This window comes from Chiloscyllium plagiosum, unplaced genomic scaffold (genome assembly GCF_037043375.1).
Source record: "Chiloscyllium plagiosum isolate Xiang-an unplaced genomic scaffold, Cpla_swu_hap1 HiC_scaffold_28, whole genome shotgun sequence".
In the NCBI taxonomy this organism is placed as follows: Eukaryota; Metazoa; Chordata; class Chondrichthyes; order Orectolobiformes; family Hemiscylliidae; genus Chiloscyllium; species Chiloscyllium plagiosum.
Genome location: NW_028270166.1, coordinates 10952711 through 10977855, shown reverse-complemented (window position 1 = coordinate 10977855; position 25145 = coordinate 10952711). Strand labels below are relative to the sequence as shown.

Sequence of the window (25145 nt, the reverse complement as noted above, 5' to 3'; positions counted from 1 at the left end):
AATACTTTTCAAAGTGTAGCCGCTGCTGCAGTGTCCAGCAGCCACACGGAGAGTAGAGGATCTGTGAAAAAATATCGAGATGGATAAAGCAGCAACAAATTAAAGCTTCGAACAAGTGTGAGGTAACGAATTCACGGAGTGGTTGCAGTGTTGCCTCGGTTTTTGTGACATTCATTCTTCCCATTCCTCTCCTTCACCCAGAGCCTTCCTCTTTATTGATCCCTTTAACTGTGCGAGCGGCGGAGAGGCGACAAGGGTAAAGCCCACCAAAGCTGCAGCCCCCTTCACCGGTGATCTCAGCGAGGTTCCCCTCCAGTTGTCCTTGTCCCGTTCGGCTCCCAGCAGGTGCAGACTCTGCTCAACAAATCCAGTCAGCAGAGGATCTGTGCAGCCCTTGTTCCCTTCAGTACGAGCTGCTCCTTAAAGCCGTAAATGCGATAGGATAACTTCCAAAGTGACACATGTTCAATCATTAATGACCGCCGCTTGTGCCTGGGCAACAGGGAACGCTGTCATTTGTAATCTCAAACTCCTCAACTACCACCACCCCCCCTCCAAACCATTCGCCCTCCACCCCCACCCCCCACCCCAAATCAAGCCTAGCTTCTTAGAAAGACAACTGTTGCCATTTGCTCTCTTTAGAACTTATCCTGGTTTCTTCCCATCCTTGGACTCAGATATACTAGAGGTTCGCTCCAGTTGCTCTCAGACTCTTATGCCAGATTGGTATTTCTCCTGTTTGCTCCTGGACTCACAACTGAGTAACCCCTCAGACAAGGTAAGACTGTTTCTTTTCTCTTTTTGCCAACCAGGACGTCTTAAACAGAGTCGAACCTATGCATCGACCCTGTCAAGAACGCATTTGGGTTTTCCTCTCTCAACGAGGATTACTTTGAAAAATCCATGTCTTGTTGATGGTTGATCATTCTGAGAGGGCATTATGTTTTGCTCCTTTAATAGTTGAAAAGGTGGCTGCTTTTCTTCTCAATTCAGGAACAGCTTCTGTAAACCTTCCACTGCTCTCACCCCGCCCCCACTCAATCCAAGACCTGAGCACACATTATAAACTGGTCCCCAGGCAAAGTCTTATACAGTTGGAAATGACGAAAGGAGATGGTTGACCAAAGCCATCCAGAATCATGGAATCCCTGCAGTGTGGAAACAGGCCCTTTGGCCCAACAAGTCCACACTGACCCTCCAAAGGGTATCGCACCCAGACCCATTCCCCTACCCTATATTACCCCTTATTAAAACACCTGGCCTACACATCCCTGAACACTATGGGTAATTTAGCATGACCAATTCACCTAACCTGCACATCTTTGGACTGTGGGAGGAAGCTGGAGCACCTGGAGAAAGCCCCCACAGACATGGGGAGAATGGGCAAACCCCACACAGACAGTTGCCTGAGGCTGGAATCGAACCAGGGTCCCTGGCACTGTGAGGCAGCAGTGCCGCCTATCTGTTTGGATGCAGCTCAAAGATCTTGTGGCTCAGTCCTGATGAGTGTAAGACATGAAGCTACCCCTTCATATCTCTATTTAGCAGTTTCTAAAGCCCTGTACCACCAAGGAATTCATTGAAAGACTCAAGAGTGTGTGGTGACAGAAGGGCAAAGGTTTTCTCCAATATTCCAACCAATATGCCGACCAAACTTCTTCCTTAGGCTGACAGCAATGATAAATACATCTCCACTCATTTGTGAGCCTTTCACTGTAATGATGTATTAACAAGGCTGGTTTGATTTCATTATGTGGTTCATTGACTCCAAAGTACTTTGTGGTATCCTAGTGATGCAACAAGAAACGAAATAAATGCACAGTCGTTTTTCTCTGCAATCAAAGCCAACATTTCTCAATTTTCCAGGGAGATAAAAATGAATAATTGCAATATTTAAATATGAAAATTCCATTAAAAGCCAAGTCATAAAAACAGAAATTGATTTATTCAGTCACTCTAAACCTTATTGACAACTGCAGTCACTTTGCATTTTAAACACAAGGTATTGATTTGCCTTTTTTTAATGTGATTGCCAAAATTCTGGTTAAACTCTCATCTTAATTAAAAGCAGAATTTGCCTTTATATTCATTGACATAAAACTAACTTGCAGAAGCTGGGATTTGAAAGCATCATCAAATGCAAAGGAAACTCAATGCCTAAGTGAAGCAATGCTCTAAGAAAGTGTCGATTTACAGGAGTGTAGCCATTGCCTTTACCTTATTTGCTGTTTTCCTGTTTCTGCTGCTCTCTGGTAACAGGAGAGCAGCTTTATTTCTGGGTCTTTAAATATAACTTTACACATTCCCGACGTGACATAATGAGCTAAAATGGTGCTGCAAAATGACAAGCTCTGTTGAGGCTCAGCAATCTTTGATCACCTATTGATGAAATAACCAAGAAAACGGGGTTGATCTGGTCAGGGAACAACTGGCTGTAATGAGTTTTTCTGCTTAGTTTATTCACCAGTAAGGTGACTCATTTGCATGACAGTCCTCAGCTCTCTGACTGAGAGAAAATAATATTGGCGAAGAGGGGGCAGGAGACTGTGGAGGGTAGCCGAGTGGTGACCCATTCCACTTTATCCAGCAGTTGTTTCAATCCACTCTATTCAGCACTGATCTCTGGTTAGCATCTGTGGTTAACTGGAACAAAACAACAGAAACAATTTACATTTATATAGTGCCTTTATATAATCAAATTCCCAAGATGCTTCACAACAACATTATAAAATAAAATTTGATATAGAGCCACCTAAGGAAATAGGAGGGCAGATGACCATTAGGGGTGGCATGGTCGCTCAGTGGTTAACACTGCTACCTTATAGCGCCTCAGACCTAGGTTCAATTCCAGCCTCGGGTGACTATCTGTGTGGGGTTTGCATATTCTCCCCTGCGTGGTTTTCAGCCGGGTGCTCCAGTTTCTTCCCACAATCCAAAGATGTGTAGGTTCGGTGGATTGGCCATGCTAAATTGCCCCATAGTGTTCAGGGATGTGTAGCCTAGGTGGGTTAGCCATGAGAAATGCAGGATTACAGGAATAGAGTATGGGATGCGTCTTGGAGAGATGCTCTTTGGAGAGTTGGTCTGGACTTGGTGGGCCAAATGGCCTACTTCTACACTGTAGAGATTCTATGACCAAAAACCCAGTGGTATGACAGCGGGGGAGGTGTTATAGTCTGACATGTTGTGGAACCAGGCATTTTTAGACCCATGTCGTAGTCTGGAGCTGCAGGTCATGACGGTACAGACTCCAACAAACTTTCCATCAAATGGTTGACCAGGAACGACTCCTGCTCTTACCACTATACACAAAAGCTGGGCTATGACCACCTTGAACAGGAAAAGACCTGACCATCCTCTCTTGACATTCAATAACATTACCATCATTACAATCAACAAATGACCAGAAACTGAACTAGGCTAGCCATATAACTACTGTGGCTACAAGCGCAGATCGGAGTCTGGGAATTTCCCAGTGAGTAACTCACCTCCCAACTTCCCAAAGTCTGTCCACGATCTGCAAGGCAAAAGACAGGAGTGTGATAGAATTCTCTCCACTTGCCTGGATGAAAGCAGCTCCAACAACACTCAACAAGCTTAACATGATCAAGGTCAAAGCAACGTTCTTGATTGTTAACCCATCCACCTTCTTCACCATTCAGTCACTCATTACCAATGCTCTCTAGCAGCTGTGTGCATCATCTACATGGCAGAATCAGTAAAAACATCTTTGACGGCACAATCTAAACCTGCATCCTCTACTATCTGGAAGGAAAAGGACACCAGATGCAAGTTCCATTCCAGGTTACACACCATCCTGACTTCATCATCATTCCTTCACTGTCATGGGGTCAAAATCCTGCGCTTCCCCCTTGACAGCACTATGGTGTTGCAGCATCACACAGTCTGCAGTAGTTCAAACGTCAGCTCACTAACCTCTTTTCAAAGGAAGTTAAGAATGAGTAATAAATATAGGCAGAGCCATTGACACCCACATCATGAGAATCATAGAATCCCTACAGTGTGGAAAGAGGCCATTTAGTCCACCGAGCCTGTACTGGCCCACTGAAGAGAACCCCACCCTGTACCCAGCCAGGCCCACCTTATATCCATAACTCTGCCTTTACCACAGCCAACCCATCCAGCTTGTATATCCCTGGACACCAGCAATTTAGCGTGGCCAATCCATTCACCCTGCACATCTTTCGACCATGAGAGGAAACTGGTGCACCAGCAGGACACACACACAGACTCAGTGAGATTGTGCAAACTCCACAGAGACAGTCACCCAAGGCTGGAATTGAACCTGGCTCCTTAGTGCTGTGAGGTGCTAACCACTGAACCACTGCCCAAAATGCTACCAATGAATGAACATACAAAACAAAGACATACTTCACAATGGAGAAATTTGAAAACATTAGTTTGGTATTTAAAAAAGGTACATTAAAAGACATTTAGACAGGTACACAGATAGCAAATGTTTAGCGGGAATAAGGGCCAAACTCAGGCGAATGGGACGAGTTCAGTTCACAAAATCTGGTCGGCATGGACTAGTTGGGCCAAAGGGTCTGTTTTCTTGCTGTATGATTCTACATTTTCTAAGAAAACCGTGATACAGTCTGAAATTCCCCTTCTGTTAATTGTCAATCATCTATTTAAAGAGTGTGTTAAATCCTTCTTCTGGCTTGTTCTATTATATTTGGTCATTGTGAAGATCGGATATTTGGTAAGATGCCAAGAGCCAACCAATGGGATGCCATTGTATTTAACAAAGATTTTGATGTTACTGTTTCGAGGTGAATGGAAAAAGATGTAAGTAGGTGGGTGGGAACATATGAAGCTACCAGAAAGGAAAATGTTTCAGTGATTGAGATGGATCAATCCAATTTGTCCTTTTGGTAAGTAACAAAACTCATCATGGGTTACTGTAGCACAGTGGTAGTATCTCTGCCTCTAGGCTAGAAGGTCTGGGTTCATAATCCTATCTGCTCCAATATCCCTGAACAGGTTAATTGGAGAATATCTGGCGTGAAGCCAGTGGTTGAGTTTTTTTATTACGGACGTATACAATGATGACACCACTCTACATCTGAACTGAAGTTTTGTTTAAAATGCCAGCTGTCATGCTTATAGCTTCTTGTTTCAGATTAACCTCCTATTTGCAGTCGCTGTAACCAGGTGTGATGAATTTCACACAGTTAACATATAGCAGCCTCACATCATCAAACAACAAACTGTTGAACAAATTAACATTACGTCAATTTCCAAATGCACATGGTCCTGCACTATGTTGTTCCGCCATGTCGCTAAGTTAGACATACACTCGATTTAGTTTCTGACTTCAGGTCCCACTCTACTGCTTGGGGACAAAAAGCAAAGTTGTTGTTCTGGTGAGGGAGGTTGTCCTGAGGGAGGTATAGTCCATCAGATGAGATATTAAGGTGGGGCTGCATTCTGCCTGCTTAGATGGATATATCAAGTCCAATCATACTATTTGAAAGGGAAGGTTATCTCTGGTGTCCTGGTCGATATTTATCATCAAAAATGAGATTACCTAAGCATTATCACGTTGCTGTTTGTGGGAGCTTGCTGTGCACAAATTAGCTATCACGTTTCCTATAGTGATTGTAATTGGGTCTGTTAATCTGGTCCAATCAGGGAATCCTGGCTGTAGATACAAACAGGAGTGTTGCATACACACAACATGGGTGCTGGGGGTAAAAATAAGCACTACCGCAGTTAAGCGGAAAGAAAAGAAAAAAAAATCTGGTTAAATGGTCACTTTTTTCTAATGGAGATTGGTACTGGTGCGGCTGTTCCAGTGTTCGCAGAACCAGCCTGGAACAAAATTCACTCTTATTCTTAACTATGTACAAGACCTCAGCTAGACTGAGAACTTATACCAGGGTTGCTAAAAAAAAACAAACAGGAGTGTCAGAGGTTCTGTTCACTCTGAGAGCTGGCTCTGAGGGAGATGGATCAGTGTCAAGGACTCTCCTAGTGTAGATAAAGGGGGACTTGGTGATGAGATGGGGCTTCTGTGGAATTATTTTGTTTCCCACAATAGAACATTGACTGAATTTCAAAAGGGATTTACAGAGGACCCTCGATTATCTGAAGGACGTGGGCGGGGAGTGTTTTGTTCAATTAATCAAATTCCGGTAACCGAATTTCAGATAACATAGTTTAGCCGAGTGTTGGAACCTTCGATCTTGCCGGATAATCCTAAATTCAGACAATCGAATGCTGGATAATTGCTGTTCCTCTGTAATTGTCTGTAAAAGGTCTTTGAGACTGCCTAGGATTGTGAAGAGCACGACATGAATGCAGTTCTTCCTTTTGTTACATGATCTAAATACTCTGGGAGTCATTCAAAGCAGCTACTCAGGAAAGAACACTTTTGATAACTGTAAGGAACAGCTAAGAGTTCAGACTCTGCCTTTACAGAAAAATATATGTCAGAAATACAACCGGCATCCCTTAACAGTTCTTCTCTGTGTGAATTCCTGATCAGTGACTAACAATTTATTCCACATGGGTTACTCACTCAGCAGGAATTTTCTGGGAAACTGGGTGGCGCAGCAGATATGTCCTTTCACCTCGAGGAAATTAAGGCCAGATGAGCATTCTCCCATTCTCCCTCTCGCATTCTCCTCTCCCTTCCTTCTCACTCAGTAAACCCTTTACACCTTCTCCCACTGTTCCCTGCACTCCCTAATGGTCTTTTGATCCTTCTCCAGTCCCTCAAAGACAGTGGGTGCTGTGCAATGTTTCTCTGCCAGACCTACTGGACAGAAGAAGCATTGCTTACAGCTGGGTACGCAGGCAAGTTGCAAAGTATGTAAGATCATGAATGGTTGTACAAGGAAAAAATGTTTCCTCTTGCTTTTAAAAAAAAACATTCACAGGAGGTGGGCATCATAGGCCAAGCCAGCATTAATCGTCCAGAGGGCAGTTAAGAGTCAACCACATTGCTGGAGTCTGGAGTTACATGTAGGCCAGACCAAGCATGATGGCAGGTTTGTTCCCTAGAGGATGTAAGTGAACCAGATAGGTTATTCCTGACAATCAGCAATGGTTTCATGATTATCATCGGACTCTTAATTCCAGATTGTTAATTCAAATTCCACCATCTCCCTTTGGCAGGATTTGAATCCAGAACATTGCCTGGGTCACTAGATTATTTGTAAAATGATAACGGGGTGGTTCAGTGGTTAGCGCTGTTGCCTCACAGTGCCAGGGCCCCGGGTTTGATTCCACCCTCAGAGGACTGTCTGTGTGGAGTTTGTACATTCTCCCTGTGTCTGCGTGGGTTTCCTCCAGGTGCTCCGGTTCCCCCCCACAGTCCAAAGTTGTACAGACTAGACCAATTGGCCATGGTAAATTGCCCGTAGTATTCAGGGATATGTAGGTTAGGTACATTAGTCAGGGATAAACATAGAGGAATGGGTTTAGGTGGGATATTCTTTGGAGGGTCGGTGTGGACTTGTTGGGCCAAAGGGCCTGTTTCCACACTGTAGGGATTCTACAATTCTAAGAACCTGGGCACTGTTTAAAAATGAGACGTCAATCTTTTCGGACAGAGTTGAAGAGATTTTTCGTCTCTCAGAGGACTGCACAACTGAGGAACTCTGTGGCTCAGAAGGTGGTGGAGGGTCATTAAATAATTCAAAGAGGACGGTGGATCGATATTGTTATGCAAGGTGACCAAAGCTTATTGGGGCAGATGGAAATATGGAATCTGAGAAACAAAACACATCAGCCTTGATCTTATTGAATGGTGGAGCATTCGCATGACCCACATCTGCACCAGTTTGTGTGGTTATGATGGTGAGGGAGCCAGTCCTTCAGATCCAATCAGAGGTTGATTTCAAGACAAGGAGGGAGTAAGAAGAACTTGATTTATACAGTGTCTTACCACATAAGGAAGCCATGGCAACTATACAGTGGTCCCCCATATCCGTGGGTGATATGTTCCAAGACCTACTGCAGCTGCCCGAAACCGCGGATAGTTGCAAACACTATCATTTAAATGGGAAACTTACCTCCTCGGCAGCCCCCCCAGAATTATTTCTGGAATGTTCCATGTAATATTTTTGGGCCTTGATAAACCGCGGACAACTGAAACTATAGAAGCTGAATCCGCAGATACAGGGGTTCTACTGTATAAGCACTTTTGAAGCTTGTTCACTATTGTAATGCAATTAGAGATTGAGCCAATTTGCACACAGCAGGTGCACTGCAGCGGTTCAAGGAGGCAGCTCACCACCACTTTCTCAAGGGGCAACTAGGGGCGGGCAACAAATGCTGGCCCAGCCAGTGTGACCCACGTCCCACATATGAATGAAAGAAAATTACGTTCCTCTAAATATTTGTTAGGGCATTGGGAGGAACATAACTGCTTCTCTCCTGTATACAGCCGTGGGAACTTTCACATCCAACTGTAAGGGCAGCTCATCTGGTCTGTAAAACACTCCCCTCCAAACAGTGCAGTTCTTCCCTACCACTCCACTGAGAAGGTAGTAATATTGAAACGAGAATTGGGTTTTTTTTGAGGGAATGCATTTGCAGGACGAGGAGAAAGGCCATTGGAATGGGGAATTCATTGGAAAGTTCTATTGAAGAGCCAGCACAGGTACAAAGGGCCAAGTGGCCTTCTTCAGTATTATCCCAATCAATTCAGATTTGCTGAAAAGGGGTGCAAGTTCCTTCATTTTAACAACTCTGCCTGCCTCCAGCATCCCCCACCCTGAAGACAGTGGGGAATTAAAATCGAGGCCCGCACTCCAATGCTAAATTGACAACTTCTGGAGAAAACAGTGCCTCTTGGAATCGAAGCGTCCTTTGTAACATTGACAAAACTTTGGCGGAGAGCAGATGAATTTCCTCCAGGCCACAGATTCAGCTGGAGATCGCCCATGACCTCAGAGCAACAAAGCAAAATATTCTCTCCACCAATCCTCAGGGCTGTCTGTCGAGTTTAGGGGATCGGAAAATTCCCACGGAAATCCTAGCCCATTTTAGTTTTAAAAACGAGCTGAGGATGAAAGCACATTTCTCAAAGCAACAGGACTCCCATCCCCCATCTCAACACCTGTCTCTCTCTCTCATCCTCTCCCTCCCTCCCCCTCGCTAGCCTCTTCAGTTTACAAAATACCCACATCCCTTTTTCTTGCTTTGAAGTCTGAATATAAATCATTTGAAGTTGCTTTAAGACACAATTGAGAAATGTAATAGCCAAGGGAATAAGAAAAATGATGAACAAGTCCTTGAACAAATCTTTGAAACAAATCTTTCAGTTGTGTGCAGTTTTGGGCACTATGCTTTATCAAGGATGGGGAAGGCTTCGGGGGTGGGGAGGGGAAGCAGAGGAGATTTAATAGAACGATTGCAAGGCTGAGAGATTACTGTTATATGGGTGAATGAGAGAAGCTGTGTCTGTTCTCCTTTTAAGAAAAGATGTGATTATATTCCAAGTCATTGAGATTTTAGGAAGTGTAAATAAAAAGAAAAGATTTAAAGAGTTTAAAGGGATTAGGTAAACAGGAATAACTAATATTTCAATAGCCAAACAGTACAGATTTAAGGTGTCTGGACGAGTTGGCAATGTGACAACAAGTGGTTAGGATTACGAAGACACTGAGTGATAAGGTGGATACGGGTTTAAATTGGAATTGGATCAGTATTTGAAGAAGAAATTTTGCAAGGATGAGGGTTAGAGCCAATTGAACTAACTTGACCTATTCGGGAGACCTAGTGTGGACTCAATGAGTCAAGTGGGTTTTTTTCATTTAACAGAAAACAAAACCAAAGAATCTGCAAATGCTGGAAATTTGAAACAAAAACGGAAATTGCTGGAGAAACTCAGCAGGTCCGGGCAGCACCTGTGGAGAGAAAACAGAGTTAAAGTCTCAGGTCCTGTGACTCTTCTTCAGAATATTCGGAACAAATTCTGCTTTCTCATCACAGATGCTGCCAGACCTTTTGAGTTTCTCCAGCAATTTATGCTTTCTCACTGCTGTGCTCGCCCAGGATTCTGAGAGCTGAATGTGAAAGATAAATCAACTGCATCTTTTGATCAACAGGAGGCGCCAGATTGATAATTCTTACTGATGTCCAGGCATTCTTGTTGGGAGTCACATATATTACAGGTTGCTCTGCAAGTTCTAGATGGCCAAGTTCTTTACTCGTTCAGTAAGAATGCTACTCCAAACCAAAGTGAGGAGTGGCCTCAACTCTCCCTAACATTGGTACTTGCTCCAGCCCGACAACATTCCAGGATGTCTGAACCGCTCCAAATCTGTGAACTTTAGCCTTTGTCACCCCCACCGTGCGGCCATGCTTTCAGCTAACTGATCCCTAAGCCATTAAGTTTGATCTCTGAAACTCTCTACCTCACTACATCTCTCCTTCTTTACAGTCTAGCTCCGTGATCAAGCTTGTCTAAGACTGGTTGAGATGAACAAGCTATTTGGCAATGGCAGGCACCATAATGATCCTGTTATAGAGTCACACAGCATTGAAAACGGGCCTCTGGCCCAACTCGTCCATCCCAACCAGGTTTCCTAAACTGAACTAGTCCCATTTGCCTGCATTTATCCCATATCTTTCCAAACTTTGCCGACCCATGTACCCTTCCAAATGTCTATGAATGTTGTATTTGCATTCCCCTCCATTGTTTTCTCTAGCAACTCCATACACGCACCATCGTCTGTGTGAAAAAGTTGCCCCTCAGGTCCCTTTTAAATCTTTCCCTTCTCATCTTAACCCTGTGCCCTCTGGTTCTGGCCTTCCCTCCCTTTGGGAATAAACCTTGGCTATTCTCTTTATCTATGCCCCTCATGGTTTTACAAACCTCCATAAATTCACCCCTCAGCCTCGTATGCCCCGGGTAATAAGTCCCAGCCTATCCTGCCTCTCTTTATAACTCAAACCTTCCAGTCTCAGTAACACACCTGACATTCAAACATGGGCATATTCCATCTGGAACCACTCAGTATGGATCAGGAGGGAGATATCCCTCTATTATGTTTGGCCAGGCTAATATAAAATTGGATCAGCAAACACAACAGTGATCCACAAGTAATCAAGCTGTCTTGTCTACACTGCTCAGTTCCAGCACCCTGTGCCCTCTATTAACTTCCACCTGGCTAAATCTGTGTTCTGGTCTGCATATCACATTGATCTCCTGACACCTCATTCTCACCCCTTGGTTTTCTGTCCCCAAAACAGTTGTTTAATAGTCCTTAATTCCTCTGACTCCAAATCATCCTACCTCCGGCCCTCACTCCCTTAAAACTTGCTGTTCCTCTAACTCAATCTTCCTTTAACAAGGTCTGGCAGTATCTGTGGAGAGAAATCAGAATTTTTGATCCAGTGACCTTTCTTCAGCGCCATTCTGCTTTCTCTCCACAGATGCTGCCAGACCTGCTGAGACTTTATAGCAAGTCTTTTGTTTGTTTTTGTTTCTGATTTCCAGCAGTTTGTTTGGTGTTGGTAAGGGTGGCACAGTGGCTCAGTGGTTAGCACTGCTGCCTCACAGCATCAGGGACCCAGGTTTGATTCTAGCCTCCAGGTGACTGTCAGTGTGAAGTTTGCACATTCTCCCTGTGTCTGTGTGGGTTTTCTCTGGGTGCTTTGGTTTCCTCCCACAATTTAAAGATGTGCAGGTTAGGTGAATTGGCCATGCTAAATTGCCCATAGTATTCAGGGATGTGTTGGTCAGTCAGGGATAAATGTAGGGGAAAAGGGTTTGGGTGGGATGCTCTTCGGTGTACACTTGGTGGGCCAAGGGCCCTGTTTCCACATGGTAGGGATTCTATGATTTTCCTTTAACAAGGCATTAGTAACCTAATGTACATTTAGGAATGGTTGTGCAGACTATATCCAGCACTGGACAAGTTGGTGGCATAGTGGCAATGTTACTAGACTAGTAGTCCCAAAGACTTGTGTTCATGCTTTAGAGAAATGGGCAGAGATCCCTCTAAGCCATGTGGCCTGACAGCTTCTCTAAGAGTCCATATGCCAACACCATTCCCAGCAGCGACTTCTAGTTTTGTGAGTCACTATTAGACACGGACCTTGGAGGTATATGCAGAACAAAATTACATGACATAACATGGGTTCAGGTGATGTACGAGTCTTCTTCAGTAATATAAAACAAGAACTGGAGATGCTGGAGATTAGATTAGATTAGACTAGATTCGATTCGATTACTTACAGTGTGGAAACAGGCCCTTTGGCCCAACAAGTCCACACCGACCCTCCGAAAAGCAATCCACCCAGACCCATTCCCCAACATTTACCCCTTCACCTAACACTACGGGCAATTTAGCCTGGCCAATTCACCTAACCTGCACATTTTTGGACTGTGGGAGGAAGGTGGAGCACCCAGAGGGAATCCACGCAGATATGGGGAGAATGTGTTGCCGGGTGAATGCAAATAAAGCGACATTCAAGAAGCCAATTACCAGGACAAAGGGACCTGCTTCCCGTACTCCCCTTAAATGTTCACTCTCTCTATCATCAGCTCAACATGACAGCGCTTGCACTTGAATAGCACCTTCGAAATTGTAAAAATATTTTGAGGCACTTCATAGAAAGAGGATCCATATGAAGAGACTAGGAATGGGTATTCCTGAGAGGTTATTAGTTCTCAAAGGTTATAAAGTGTTTCTGAAACGTTGTGCAATATAGAAACAGAAATCGCTCTGCATCAGGCAGACTGGCTAACTATTTTATTACTGTGCTAATGACAATGAATTCACACTTGGTCACAGGTCAGTGAGATTTCAAACCCTTTTGTGTAACTTTGCAATGATAAGCTGAATTACAAGACATGCTCTTGCATTCAGCAGATAGTTTATCCCACAGTTGGACTTACATAATCACTTCCTCTACTAAAAATGCATTACTAAGAGGTTAGCAATCAGGCAATTGTAATCAGCCGAATGAAAAAGAGTCAGCATTTCCAGTGCTTTTTTTTTCACGTAACTTCATCTCATTTTTTTTGTAACAAGTTTAGTCCAAGAGCAGGGCTGATACAAATGAAAATTCATCTCAATTCTGGGATAAAATGAAACCAGCTGTTCATTCTGAGTGGAGTTGCATGTGTTCGCCTCTATTTTATGGCTGATTTTTTTTTTGACTGTTCTTTGTGAAAATCAAACTGGCAGACTGATATAAATAATACCTAACGCATGACATGGAAAAGTTCTTTTTTAATGCAGCCAAAAAATGTTTGAGCACCAAAGGCGTTAACCCTTCAACAATTCCATTTGGGCTTTTGGAAACCAAAAAGCAATAACAACTTACATTTATGTCGCGTGACAATGAAATGAAATTCCTGAGATGCTTCACGGGAGCATTATAAGACAAACTGTGGCACTGAGCAATGTAAGGATACCTATTCCTGGTGGAATCTCAAACTAAGGCACATAGTCATAGACCAGGTGGACTTTCATTTTAAACAGAGATGTGAAAGAATTTACTCAGAGAGTGGTGAATGTCTGAAATCCTCAACCTCAGAAGCTAGATCATTGAAAATACTTAACAAGAACATAGATAGATTTTTGAAATATCGGCGAGTTTAGGGGCTATGGACAGCTGGCACAAAATAAGGATTTGAAGCCTGGGGCAGATCAGCCATGATCCTATTGAATGGCGGAGTAGAGTTGAGGGGCCAAATGGCCTACTCCTGCTCCTAGTTCTTCAACAGTAGGTCAGATAGCCAAAAGCTTGGTCAAAGAGGGAGGTTGTTAATGCATGTCTTAAAGGGGGAGACAGAACAGGAATTCCAGATCCTTTGCCCTTAATGATTGATCAGTCACCATTAGTGTGATAATTATAACTGGGAATGCACAAAAAGCCAGAATTGGAGGAGCATGGATATCCTGGTGGATAGTGGGGCTGGGGGCAGTAACAGAGAAAAGGAGCGGCAAGACAGTGGAGGGATTTAAAAATAAAGGTGAGAATTCAAAAAGTCAAGATGTTGCTTGACTGGGAGAAAGACAATGTTAATGTTGCTCTGCCCTCCACGAAAGAAGGTGATTATTTGCTCTTAGTATTCTTTCTAAATCACTCACATTGCAATGAATAGATGGACATAACTCCAATGGACTGCACACACTCTCATGATCTTCCACTACAGAATTCCAACTGGCATACACTTCCAATTCTTTCTCATTGCAATGATCTCAGAGGAGAAAGTGAGGACCGCAGTTGCTGGAGATCTGAGTCGAGAGTGTGGTGCTGGAAAAGCACAGCAGGTCATGCAGCATCCGAGGAGCAAGAGAATCGACATTTCGGGCATAAGCCCTTCCAGAGGACCAATCCCATTCTCCATCGCTGTACAGAATTATAGAAATCCCCCAACATTCCATGAACCAAATTCCTTTTTAGTCAATGTTCAGGATTTGATGGATTGAACCAAATTAAAGATGTATAGAATTCGGGTTATCTAGAGTGCCTGGCATTCTTCTCCAGACAGCAGGTAAATGATACAGAGAATCCTAGGAACAGGAGGAAGCTACTTAATGTTTCACACCTGTTCGTTGAGTGTGTGGCTGGTCAGTGTTGCAAACTTCCATTGCCTTTTGAGCGAGTTGTTTTCTGATATCATCTTTCACTTTAAGTTTAAGGTTACGCTGGACACCCCCACCTGAGGATAAAGTTTCTCTTTCTGTCTATGCTATTAAATCCTGTAATCATCTTTGTCACCTCAGTTAGACCATCCCTTAATCTTCCATACTCAAGGGATACGCTCTATGCAACCTGCCATTGTTATACTTTAACCCTAATAGTCCAGCTTACATTCTGGTTAATCTGCATTGCACCTTTTCTAAAGCTTCCTGATGTATACTTCCTGAAGTGCCGAATCTAGAGCTGAATAAAGTTCCTCATGATGGGATACGATGTTTGGCTCTGGGCTATGGGAGTCTTTGCTTTATAAACAAGCTCCATCGTTAAACCTGATCTGTTCTGTGCTCACAATCTACAGTAGATGCAGTGATGGGTTTTTTAATCTTCAAGAAGAGAATTCACACTTGTTGAGGTGATCTTCATATCTGGTCACGTAACAAAAGAACTCAATTTAAGTCACATAGTATTGAAAAACGTGATAAACCTTTACAGCTCTTGGGGTGGCATGGTGGTTCAGTGTTTAGTCCTGCTGCCTCACAGCACTAGGGACTTGGGTTCGATCCACCCTCGGGCGAGTGTGTGTGGAGTTTGCACATTCTCCCCGTGTCTTTGTGGGTCTCCTCTGGGTGTTCCGGTTTCCTCCCACAGTCCAAAAGTGTGCAGGTCAGGTGCATTGGTCATGCTAAGCTGCCCCATAGTGTCCAGGGATGTTCAGGCCAGATCGATTAGCCATGGGTGACGGGGATGGGGATGGATCTGGGTGGGATGCTCTTCGCTGTGTCGGTGTAGGGATTCAATGGTGTCTGTATAGATTGCAACAGCAGGTTCTGCCATCTCTAGGCTAGTACTGAACGATTCAATTACAAACAGAAGCATTTTTGCCTCAGCATGCCATGCCACAAGAGGTCACATTAAGATGGAGAGTGAGACCTTTAGACTATCAGATTACATGCTATGAAATAGCAATGATATCATGAGCATGTAAATTAAATCAATATTGCATGCTGACAGTGAGACATAACAAATACCTCAGATGGTGTACACTCAGAAGAGCTTTATATAATGATATCAAGATTTTTCTTTCTCAGACCTTGCTGGCCTAAGAAGCCTCCAATCAATGTGATTTATGACCAATGATCCTTCCAAGCTTGACTTGCCAATATGTCTCAATCTTACGCCAACACACTTAGTGTCGTAGAGTCATAAAGATGTACAACATGGAAGCAGACACTTCAGTCCAACTCATCCATGCCGACCTGAACTGTTTCTTTACAAGAGTCAGGTTATGAACAGCCTGCATATTATCTCACAGTTGCAAGGGAGCAGTAGTATCTTAGAATGAACATTGCTCACCAATTACCACACCTAAAATAATCCACTCTATGAGGCAGTTTGAAATTCCCAATAGGCAAGGAGCTTATTAATGGTGGATACTGTTAGTGGGCCTCTTGTGTTGTTGTTGGGAAGAGAAATGAAAAATATCTTTAAAACAAGAACAGCGCCCGATATAAAACCTACAATTTTGGAGGTAGTGTACTTGAACTGTCCTGTTTGAGGCTGCAAGTCCCTCTTGCGTGAATCCAAGGGTGAATTGCTCTTCATAAGAGTGTATTAAAGAGGGACAACTGCTTGTAAGTTTCTACCTTCAAGTCAGAAGAAGCTATTTGAGCTATAAGGAGAGGCTGCATAGCCTGCGGCTGTTTTCCCTGGAGTGTTGGAGGCTGAGTGGTGACCTTATAGAGGTTTATAAAATCATGAGGGGCATGGATAGGGTAAATTGACAAGGTGTTTTCCCTGGGGTGGAGGAGTCCAGAACTAGAAAGCATAGGTTTAGGGTGAGAGGGGAAAGATATAAAAGAGGCCTAAGTGGCAATTTTATCATGCAGGGGTAGTGCATATATGGAAATGGGCTGCCAGAGGAAGTGGCTGGTACAATTGCGACATTTAAAAGGCATCTGGATGGGTATATCAATAGGAAGGATTTGGAGGGATTTGTGCCAGGTGCTGGCAGGTGGGACTGGATTGGGTTGGGATATCTGGTCAGCATGGACGGGTTGGAACGAAGGGTTTGTTTCTGTGCTGTACATCTTTATGATTCTATGACTCTAACAGTAGGTGGCTTATTTACTGTATGTTTTTGTACTTCCAATCATTTTAACTGATAATTGAAATCTGATAGAGGAGCCGTAACAAATTTGCAACTCAATGAAAATACGGGATTGGTTAACTCAGTTGGCTGGACCGCTGGTTTATGATACAGCATAAAACCAACAGCATGGCTCCAATTCCCATAATGAAATTACCATGAGGGTCTTATCTTCTTAACTCTGCCTGAGATGTGGTGCCCCTCAGGTTAAACTCATGACCAATCATCTCTCTCTAATTACAGGACAGCCCTAAAGTCTACTAGGACTAAGAGAACTTCATCTTTTTTAATTAGGTTAAAAACAAAGAACTACGGATGCTGAGTAGCTATGAAACAGAAGGCACCGGGGGAGCTCCGTACAACTAGCAGCACCTGGAGAGAGAAAAACAGAGTTAACATTTTGAATCTAGTCATGTTTTGTCAAAACTCATTTAGATTACCACCTTCAAAAGAGTAAAACCTCATAAAATACTTCTTGGGAGTGTGTGTCAAACACATTTTGGAAACAAGCCACATCAGGAGATCTTAGGACAGATGACCTAATGCTTGGCCAAAGATATGTCAGTGTTAAGGAGAATCTTAAAGGAGGATACAGAGGTAGATAAGTTTAAGTATGAACCATTGGGTTTTTGCAGCATAAGATGTAGCCATCAGTGATGGAAGGAAAATCAGGATGACCAGACGTGGATGAATGCGAAGATTTAGGCTTCATAGTAGGCAGTACGAAGGCTCATTGGTTAATGCTGCTACCTCACAGCACCAGCGACCCCAGTTCAATTCCACCCTTGGGTGACTGGCTGGGTGAAGTTTGCACATTCTTCTCATGTCTGCGTGGGTTTCCTCTGGGTGCTCTGGTTTCCTCCCACAGTCCAAAGATGTGCAGGTTAGGGTGAACTGACCATGCTAAATTGCACATAGTGTCCAACGATGTGCAGGCTAGGTGGATTAGCCATGGGAATTAAGGGTTACAGGGATAGGGTATGGAGATGGGTCTGGGTGGGATGCTCTTTGGAGGGTCGGTGTGGACTTGATGGGCTGAAGGGCCTTCTCCCACACTGTAGGGATTCTGTGACTGATACAGGAAGGGGTAAGATCATGGAGAGCTTTGAAAACAGGGATAGGAATTTTAAAATGGAGACATTGGTTGAGCAAGTGCTGAAGTAGGTTACTGAGCGTGCATATATAATTATTACCCTGAATCATGCAACATGACTTGCAATTACATTCAGGCATGTGAACAGTCTCTGCATGTTCCCAGACCCTGTGTGACCAGACTACAGTCACAGGTAAACCAGCCTCCGATTCGGAAGCAGAAAACATTGCACGTTATATATCACAGCCTAAAGAAAAGCCGACCCATGTACTGAAAGCTACATAAAATATTGGGCACTTCGGGGGTTAATAGGTCTGTGGAAATTGTGTATACGACTTTAATTTTAAAAATATTATGGGGAATTTATGGCTGCAGTTATCACCGGGTGCGAGACTTTACAAGCGAAGGGGATAACTGAGCTTTGTTGAGACAAAAAGCTGTGCTTATATTCTGAAAGATGAAGGCGCCTAACAAGCTGTTCTACTTTCGTAACTACATAGCTACTCAACTAAACTAACTTAACTAATACTATACATCAAAGCAATAACAATAGTAGGTTTTCCTTATAAATTTTGAAAATATTGGCGACATTGCTGATTCAGTGGGTAAATTTACCAGATGGTACACCAGCCTGTAAACTCCAGGTCTTGCCTGGTCTCAGAAAGGTAAGCAGACTCAGGCCTGGTTAGTACCTGAATGGGAGACTGCCTGGGACACCCAAGTGAGACAGGCACTAAAGCTCTTGTAGTGCGGTGGCTGAGACCCTACCTCGAGACCAAACAGTCCAGGTTTGGGCCCCACCTGTAAGGGGTGCACAGTGGCTCAGTGGTTAGCACTACTGCCTCACAGCACTAGGGACCCAGGTTCGATTCCAGCCCTGGGCGACTGTCTGTGTGGAGTTTGCACATTCTCCCCGTGTCTGTGTCGGTTTCCTCTGGGTGCTCCGGTTTCCTCCCACAGTTACAAAGATGTGCAGGTCAGGTGAATTGGCCACGCTAAATTGCCCCATAGTGTTAGGTGCTTTAGTCAGAGGGAAAGGGGTCTGGGTGGGTTACTCTGCGGAGGGTCGGTGTGGACGTGTTGGGCCGAAGGGCTTGCTTCCACACTGTAGGGAATCTAATCTAATCTAAAACAGAGTGTGTGACAACATGCCTGAATGCATTGACTACTTTGTTTAGAAAGGTCACAAAGACCTCCACGCAACCCCTGCAACGGACAACTGAGCTAGGGTTCTCTTCTGATGGTAGTGGTCCTCGGAGTGTTGGTGTGGACTTGGGCTGAATGGCCTTCTCCCACACTATAGGGATTCTACTGCTGAAGGTTACAGGGTGGAGAATGTGACAAATACAGGAAGGGATAAGATCATGGAGAGCTTTGAAAACAGGGATGGGAATTTTAAAATGGAGACATTGATTGAGCAAGTGCTGAAGTAGGTTACCGAGCGTGCATATATAATTATTACCCCGAGCCATGCAGTATGACTTGCAATTACACTCAGGCATGTGAACAGGCTCTGCATGTTCCCAGACCCTGTGTGACCAGACTACAGTCACAGGTAAACCAGCCTCCGATTCGGATAGTGTCCCTATCTCTGAGCCAGGGGACCTGGGTTCAAGTCTGCTCCAGAGGTTTATACTAACATCTTTGAACAACTTGATTAAACTTAACTACAACTGGGCTGAGTAGACCCTGCTAGGCAAAAATGAGGACTGTAATCCTGATGAAGGGCTTTTGCCCGAAATGTCGATTTTACTGCTCGTTGGATGCTGCCTGAACTGCTGTGCTTTTCCAGCACCACTCTAAACTTGAGTAGACCTGCAACAACCCCTGTACATAGTCAACCTCCAGGGTCACTCGTTGGCCTGTCTCACACAACAGCTCCTTGGGTGAGACACTCATACAAATAGGAACCTGTGGATTGAAGCCAGGGGTGGTGCTTGACATCAGAAGGAGGGAATGCTAACCTTTATAGGACAGGACAGGACCAGGATCACTGAGGGGGCAAGGCAGAAACATCCTAGTGACAGTACCACTGTAAGGAGATGGTGGGAAGGGTTAAGGGAGACGGACATAATCTATTTGTTATAAAGTAACAGCAAAATGCTTTGAACAACAAGAGTGGGCAGCTTAGAGAAATTGGATTGTTCAGCGTAACGCAAATATCAGAGAAGCATGGGGGTGTTTTAGTGCGGTCTGCTATCCCTACAATTACGCTTTATTGTCCAATAAAGATTTTAAAGATCCTCAGTCAGATTTGGCAGCTGAGTGAGCAATAACTCAGTAGTCATTACAGAACAATTTGTTTGCTGTCTGTTGTTTCCTTCTTGCCTCCAGGCTGCAGTCCACGGCGAGAGGCTGGGCCTGTTACTGTATCCTTTGACAAACGAGCCCATAATTGCAGGTTGTGAAGCTCTTGAAAGACAAGCAATAGCTGAGATCAGCGGACATACTGCAAGCCCCATGACTCTTACCCAAAGTAACAGAACCCTTTGTAGCTGCACAGGTTCGGTCTGCTTTCATGTGTGTGTGTGTGTGTGTGAGAGAGAGAGAGGGAGAAACCATAATTGGAGGGTTGTGATTGCATAGAAAGTTAAAAGGTTTTACTTGCTGAGGTTACATGAATCGTGTCCTGCTCTCCTCTCGCATAGAGGCAGATCTGTGAGACATGATGTTTGCTTTAACAGGCATATGCTCCACAAGCACCTCGACTGCCATTCTTTGGAACCAACCCAACTTAACACTGTCTCTAGTGACTCCTCGACTTGTTTCAAGGTCAGTTCATAGAAAGCTTTACCTCATTGGTTGCATTGCCAGCTGTGGCTTATCATGTGCCCTCTCTGCTGAATGACAATTCGGAGAATGAAGCACATGGTCTGTGCTGACACCCCCAGATGCACAACTGAAGGAATGCTGCACTGTTGGAGATGCTGTCATTGTGATGAGTTACAGAGGTCCACAGTATAGAAACAGGCCCTTCGGCCCATGCTGCCCAGTTCACAATTTAAACTAATCCCATTTGCCTGTGTTTGGTCCATATCCCTCCATACCTAACCCATGCATGTACCTATCGATATGTTTCTTATATGACAAAATTGTACTTATTTCTACCATTAACTCTGGCAGCCCATTCCTGACACTCACCAACCTCTGTGAAAAAATTGCCCTGCTGGACCCTTTGGTATCTCTCCCCTGTCACCTTAAACCTATGCCCTCTAGTGTTAGACTCCCTTATCCTGGGGAAAAGCTGTTGGCTATCTGCCTTGTCTATGACTCTCATGATGTTATACATCTCTATTAGGTCACCTCTTAGTCTCCTATGCTCCAGGGAAATAGTCCCAGCCTATTGAACATCTCATCTTAACTGAAACCTTCTAGTCCAAGTCGAATCTTAGTAAATGTTTTCTGTACTACTTTCAAATGAACGTGTTGGACTAAAACCTGGTGTCATGTAATTTTTAACTTAGAGTCATAAAGTCATAGAGATTTACAGCACGGAAACAGACCCTTCGGTCCAACTCACCCATGCCAATCAGATATCCCAACCTACTCTCGTCCCATTTGCCAGCACCTGGCCCATGTCCCTTTAAACCCTTCCTATTCATATACCCATCCAGATGCCTTTTAAATGTTGTAATTGTACCAGCCTCCACCACTTCCTCTGGCAGCTCATTCCATGCATGCATGAAAAAGTTGCCCTTTAGGTCCCTTTTAAATCCTTCCCCTCTAGTACATTAATATCCTTTATAAAGTAGAGCAACCAGACTTCTGTACTCCAAATGTGACCTTACCAATGCCTTGGATAGTTGCAACAAGACATCCCAATGCCTCTACTCAATGCTCTGAAGTTAATTATATTCCCTCAGGTGGATGTGACAGATACTAACTCAGAATTAGTGCTCCTTAAGTGTTGGGGTGGGAATCTTTGGGAGCGACTCTGTCCCTCAGACCTCACCAATCAGAAAACGAGTAGGATCCAGCTCCAATCAGCTGAACATCGAGCTTCTCAGCCAATCAGCAGCATCAATAGTGAGATCTTACCATACCAAAAGCTGCTGGTCATTCAGAGCTCAGCAATGTCTGGGTTCTGGAGATCATCGCTGGAAGCTCAGGCTTTGAGAGGATGAAGGCTAGGTGTCGCTGAGTGAAAGGCCGAGGACTTTGGAGACAAAGGAAGCCGGCCTTTGGCACCCTCTCCCTTCAATTCCTGCTTCCGATTGGACCAAGTGGATGTCCTCCCTTCAACCTGGTGGGTAGGGCAGTCTGGTTACCCAGCTGGGAAAGGACAGACACTCTTCCCAGCACTTGCTGGGGTTTGGGGGGTGTCGGGGTGGGATAGGTAATTGGGATGATGGTGAGGTGTGACCCTCACTTAGGGTCTTTATTCAGGTGGCAAGTATCTCTCCAGACCAACTTTCCCCATTAAGTGAGATAATCACACCCAATGTGTGTGTGTGTATCGATGGGGGCTGGATGCAAGAAAGAACTGGAGACAATGACTGATGGAACCTGTCAGTATATTATGTTTCAGTGAGGTAAAGTCACCATAGTCTCACAATCCCATTAGAGAGAACCAACTGATGGTGAGCTTAACCCGAGAGTCACCATGCTTCAGGTGAGGAGTAAGGTTGAGAAGCCAGGATCTTTGAGGAATTTCAGTCTGTTCAGGAATTGAACCTGCACAGTTGGAAACACTCTATATTGCTAACCAGTCATCCAGCCAACTGAGATAACCAATCATCTCCCTCAAAATGGAGCCTGTGTCACATAGCATTACAAAGAAAACGACTGATAATTCTAAAGTACAGTCCTCCCACTGGCTTCATCTCAGCCTGTCAATACATCACATCTGCCCCATTCTCTGTTCCTCCTAGATTCCCTATCAAAACATCAGTGCCGTTCACCAGCCTATGTGATGGTCAGTTCCTTAGTCTCACCACTCTCTGGAAGTATCTGTCTGAGATTTTACTGGGTTTCATCATCATATAATCTGAAGCCTAAACACCATCACATGTGGAAACATCATCTCAGATTCTACCCTTACAGAATTTCCCACAGAAAAGAGACCCAGGTATTTGATCCTTCATTCAGCTGAGTGAACTAGTGGGTATTCAGTGATATGGAGCAAAAGGAGGGTGTTGGAGATGAGGTTCAGATTAGCTTACAGTCTCAGTGAATGGCTGAACAGACACAAGGGGCTGAATAGCATTCTACTCTATCCATGTTCCATTGCAACCTGTTGTGATTTGCCATGATATCTGCATTGTTTGTAGTCTGACAGTTGTGTTTTCTATGGGTGGCTATGCTTCGAGCTTTGTGAGATCGGTGTTTTTGGGGGTGGGGGTGGGGTGTGAGGTTTGTGTGTGTGGATGTGTGTGAATGCGTGTGGGTGCGTGAGTGTATATATGTGTGTGTGAATGAGAGAGAGAATGTGTGTGTGAGAGAGAGAGTATGTGTATGTGAGTGTGGATATGTGAGAGTGTGTGTGAGAGATAGAGAGAGTGTGTGTGTGTATATGAGTGTCTGTGTGAGAGAGATCGTGCGTGTATTTGAATGTGTGTGTGGGTGTGTGACTGTGTGTGAGAGAGTGTGTGTATGAGTGTGGTATGTGAGAGAGTGTGTGTGTGTATTTGTGTGTGTGTGGGTGTGTGATAGGGTGTGGGTGTGATAGGGTGTGTGTGTGTGAGAGAGAGTGTGTGTGAGAGATTGTGTGTGTATATGAATGTGGGAGTATGAGAGAGATTGTGCATGTGTGTATGAGTGTGTGTGTGAGACAGAGAGAGAGTGTGGGTGTGTGTGTGTGTGAGTATATGTGTGTGTGCGTGTGTGTGAGAGAGAGTGTGTGTGTATTTGAGTGTATGTGTGGGTGTGTGATTGTGTGTGTGAGAGAGTGTGTGTCAATGAATGTGGGTGTGTGAGTGTGAGTGTCTGTGTGTGAGTGAGAGTGTGTGTGTGAGAGAGTATGTGTGTATATGAATGTGGGAGTATGAGAGAGATTGTGCATGTGTGTATGAGTGTGTGTGTGAGAGAGAGAGAGTGTGTGTGTATATGAGTGTGAGTGTGTGAGAGTGTGTGTGTATATGAGTGTGAGTGCGTGTGCATGTTTATGAGTGTGGGTGTGGGCAAGTTTGTGGGTGCGCGTGTCTGTGTGTGATTGGGCTGGGGGTTAGGGGTGAGCTGGATGTCAGCTGAACAAATAAAAAAGGTGAAATTATCATAGTCTTAACAAACCGTAGAGCTGCTCCCCCCTTAGAGAGAGAGAGAGAGAGAGGAAGATGACTGGATTTGGTTTAACCCGATGGTCACCACACCTCAGGTGAGGGAAGAGGTTGAGTAGGAAAGTCCTTCATAGTAATGTCAGCTGGTGTGGGAACTGTACCCAGGCAGTTGGTATTTATTCTGTGCTCCAAACTAGCCACCAGCCAACTGAGCTAACCAGCCCACCCAGTTGATGAAATACCGGCCTCAGTTAGGAGTGCACAGCACTCCCAGGTGAAGAATGAAGCAGTTCTCCTCCTTGGTTCAGTAGCCAGTGCCAGCCCAAACACCCAGGCCCATCAATGACCAGAAAGAAGGAATGTTCCAGAAAGTGGCCTCACCCCACTCCACAAAATCACCTCCAACCGCCCCCCTCCCCCCCACCCCCAGCCCCAACTCCACCATCTCAAAATAACTCTCAGAGCTTAACTTTCATTTCCATGTAAAGGGATTGAATAAAAAGCATTTAAACTGGATCATTGCAAACGACTGAGTGTTTAAATTGCGAAGGTTTTTCCACGCAGGCCCCTGACACAGAGATGTTCTGATGATGAATAGATTCTGTCGGACTCGAAACCAGGGCAATAATGTATCTATTGAGAGGTTGCGGCAGAATGAAGCTATTCATGAGAGCCAAGGTGGGAGGAGACCCAATGAAATATTTCCCATAAACCAGTCTCAGTGGACTTTTAAAATGAGGCCCTTTAACAGGTGGCAAGGAATGCAGCTCAATCTCAGAGTGTGTGTGTGTGTGTGTGTGAGTGAGCGGTTGTGTGTCTGTGAGTGAGAGGTTTTGTGTGTGTGTGTGAGTAAGAGTTTTGCGTGAATGTGACTGTGTGTGTATGAGAGAGAGAGAATGCGTGTGTGTGTGAGGAAGTGTGTGTGTGTGTGTCTGTGTGTGTTTGTGTGTGTGTAAGAGTCAATGTGTATCTGTGCCGCTATCTGTGGGTGTGTACGAATTTACATTTCAAAGAATCGCAGAATTGTCACCATGTGAAGGAGGCCATTTAG

The 25145-nt window shown here is 44.4% G+C and overlaps 1 protein-coding gene across 1 annotated transcript in view; it reads left to right on the top strand.

Moving 5' to 3' along the window:
- Nucleotides 1–52: 52 nt before the first annotated feature.
- Nucleotides 53–25145, top strand: part of LOC122565112 (repulsive guidance molecule A) — a 113798-nt gene continuing 88705 nt past the window's right edge. The window contains exons 1-2 of the mRNA XM_043720745.2: nt 53–122; nt 643–778. Coding sequence (XP_043576680.2) covers nt 716–778 — 63 coding nt within the window. The 5' untranslated portion in view covers nt 53–122; nt 643–715. The remainder of the gene's footprint in view (nt 123–642; nt 779–25145) is intronic.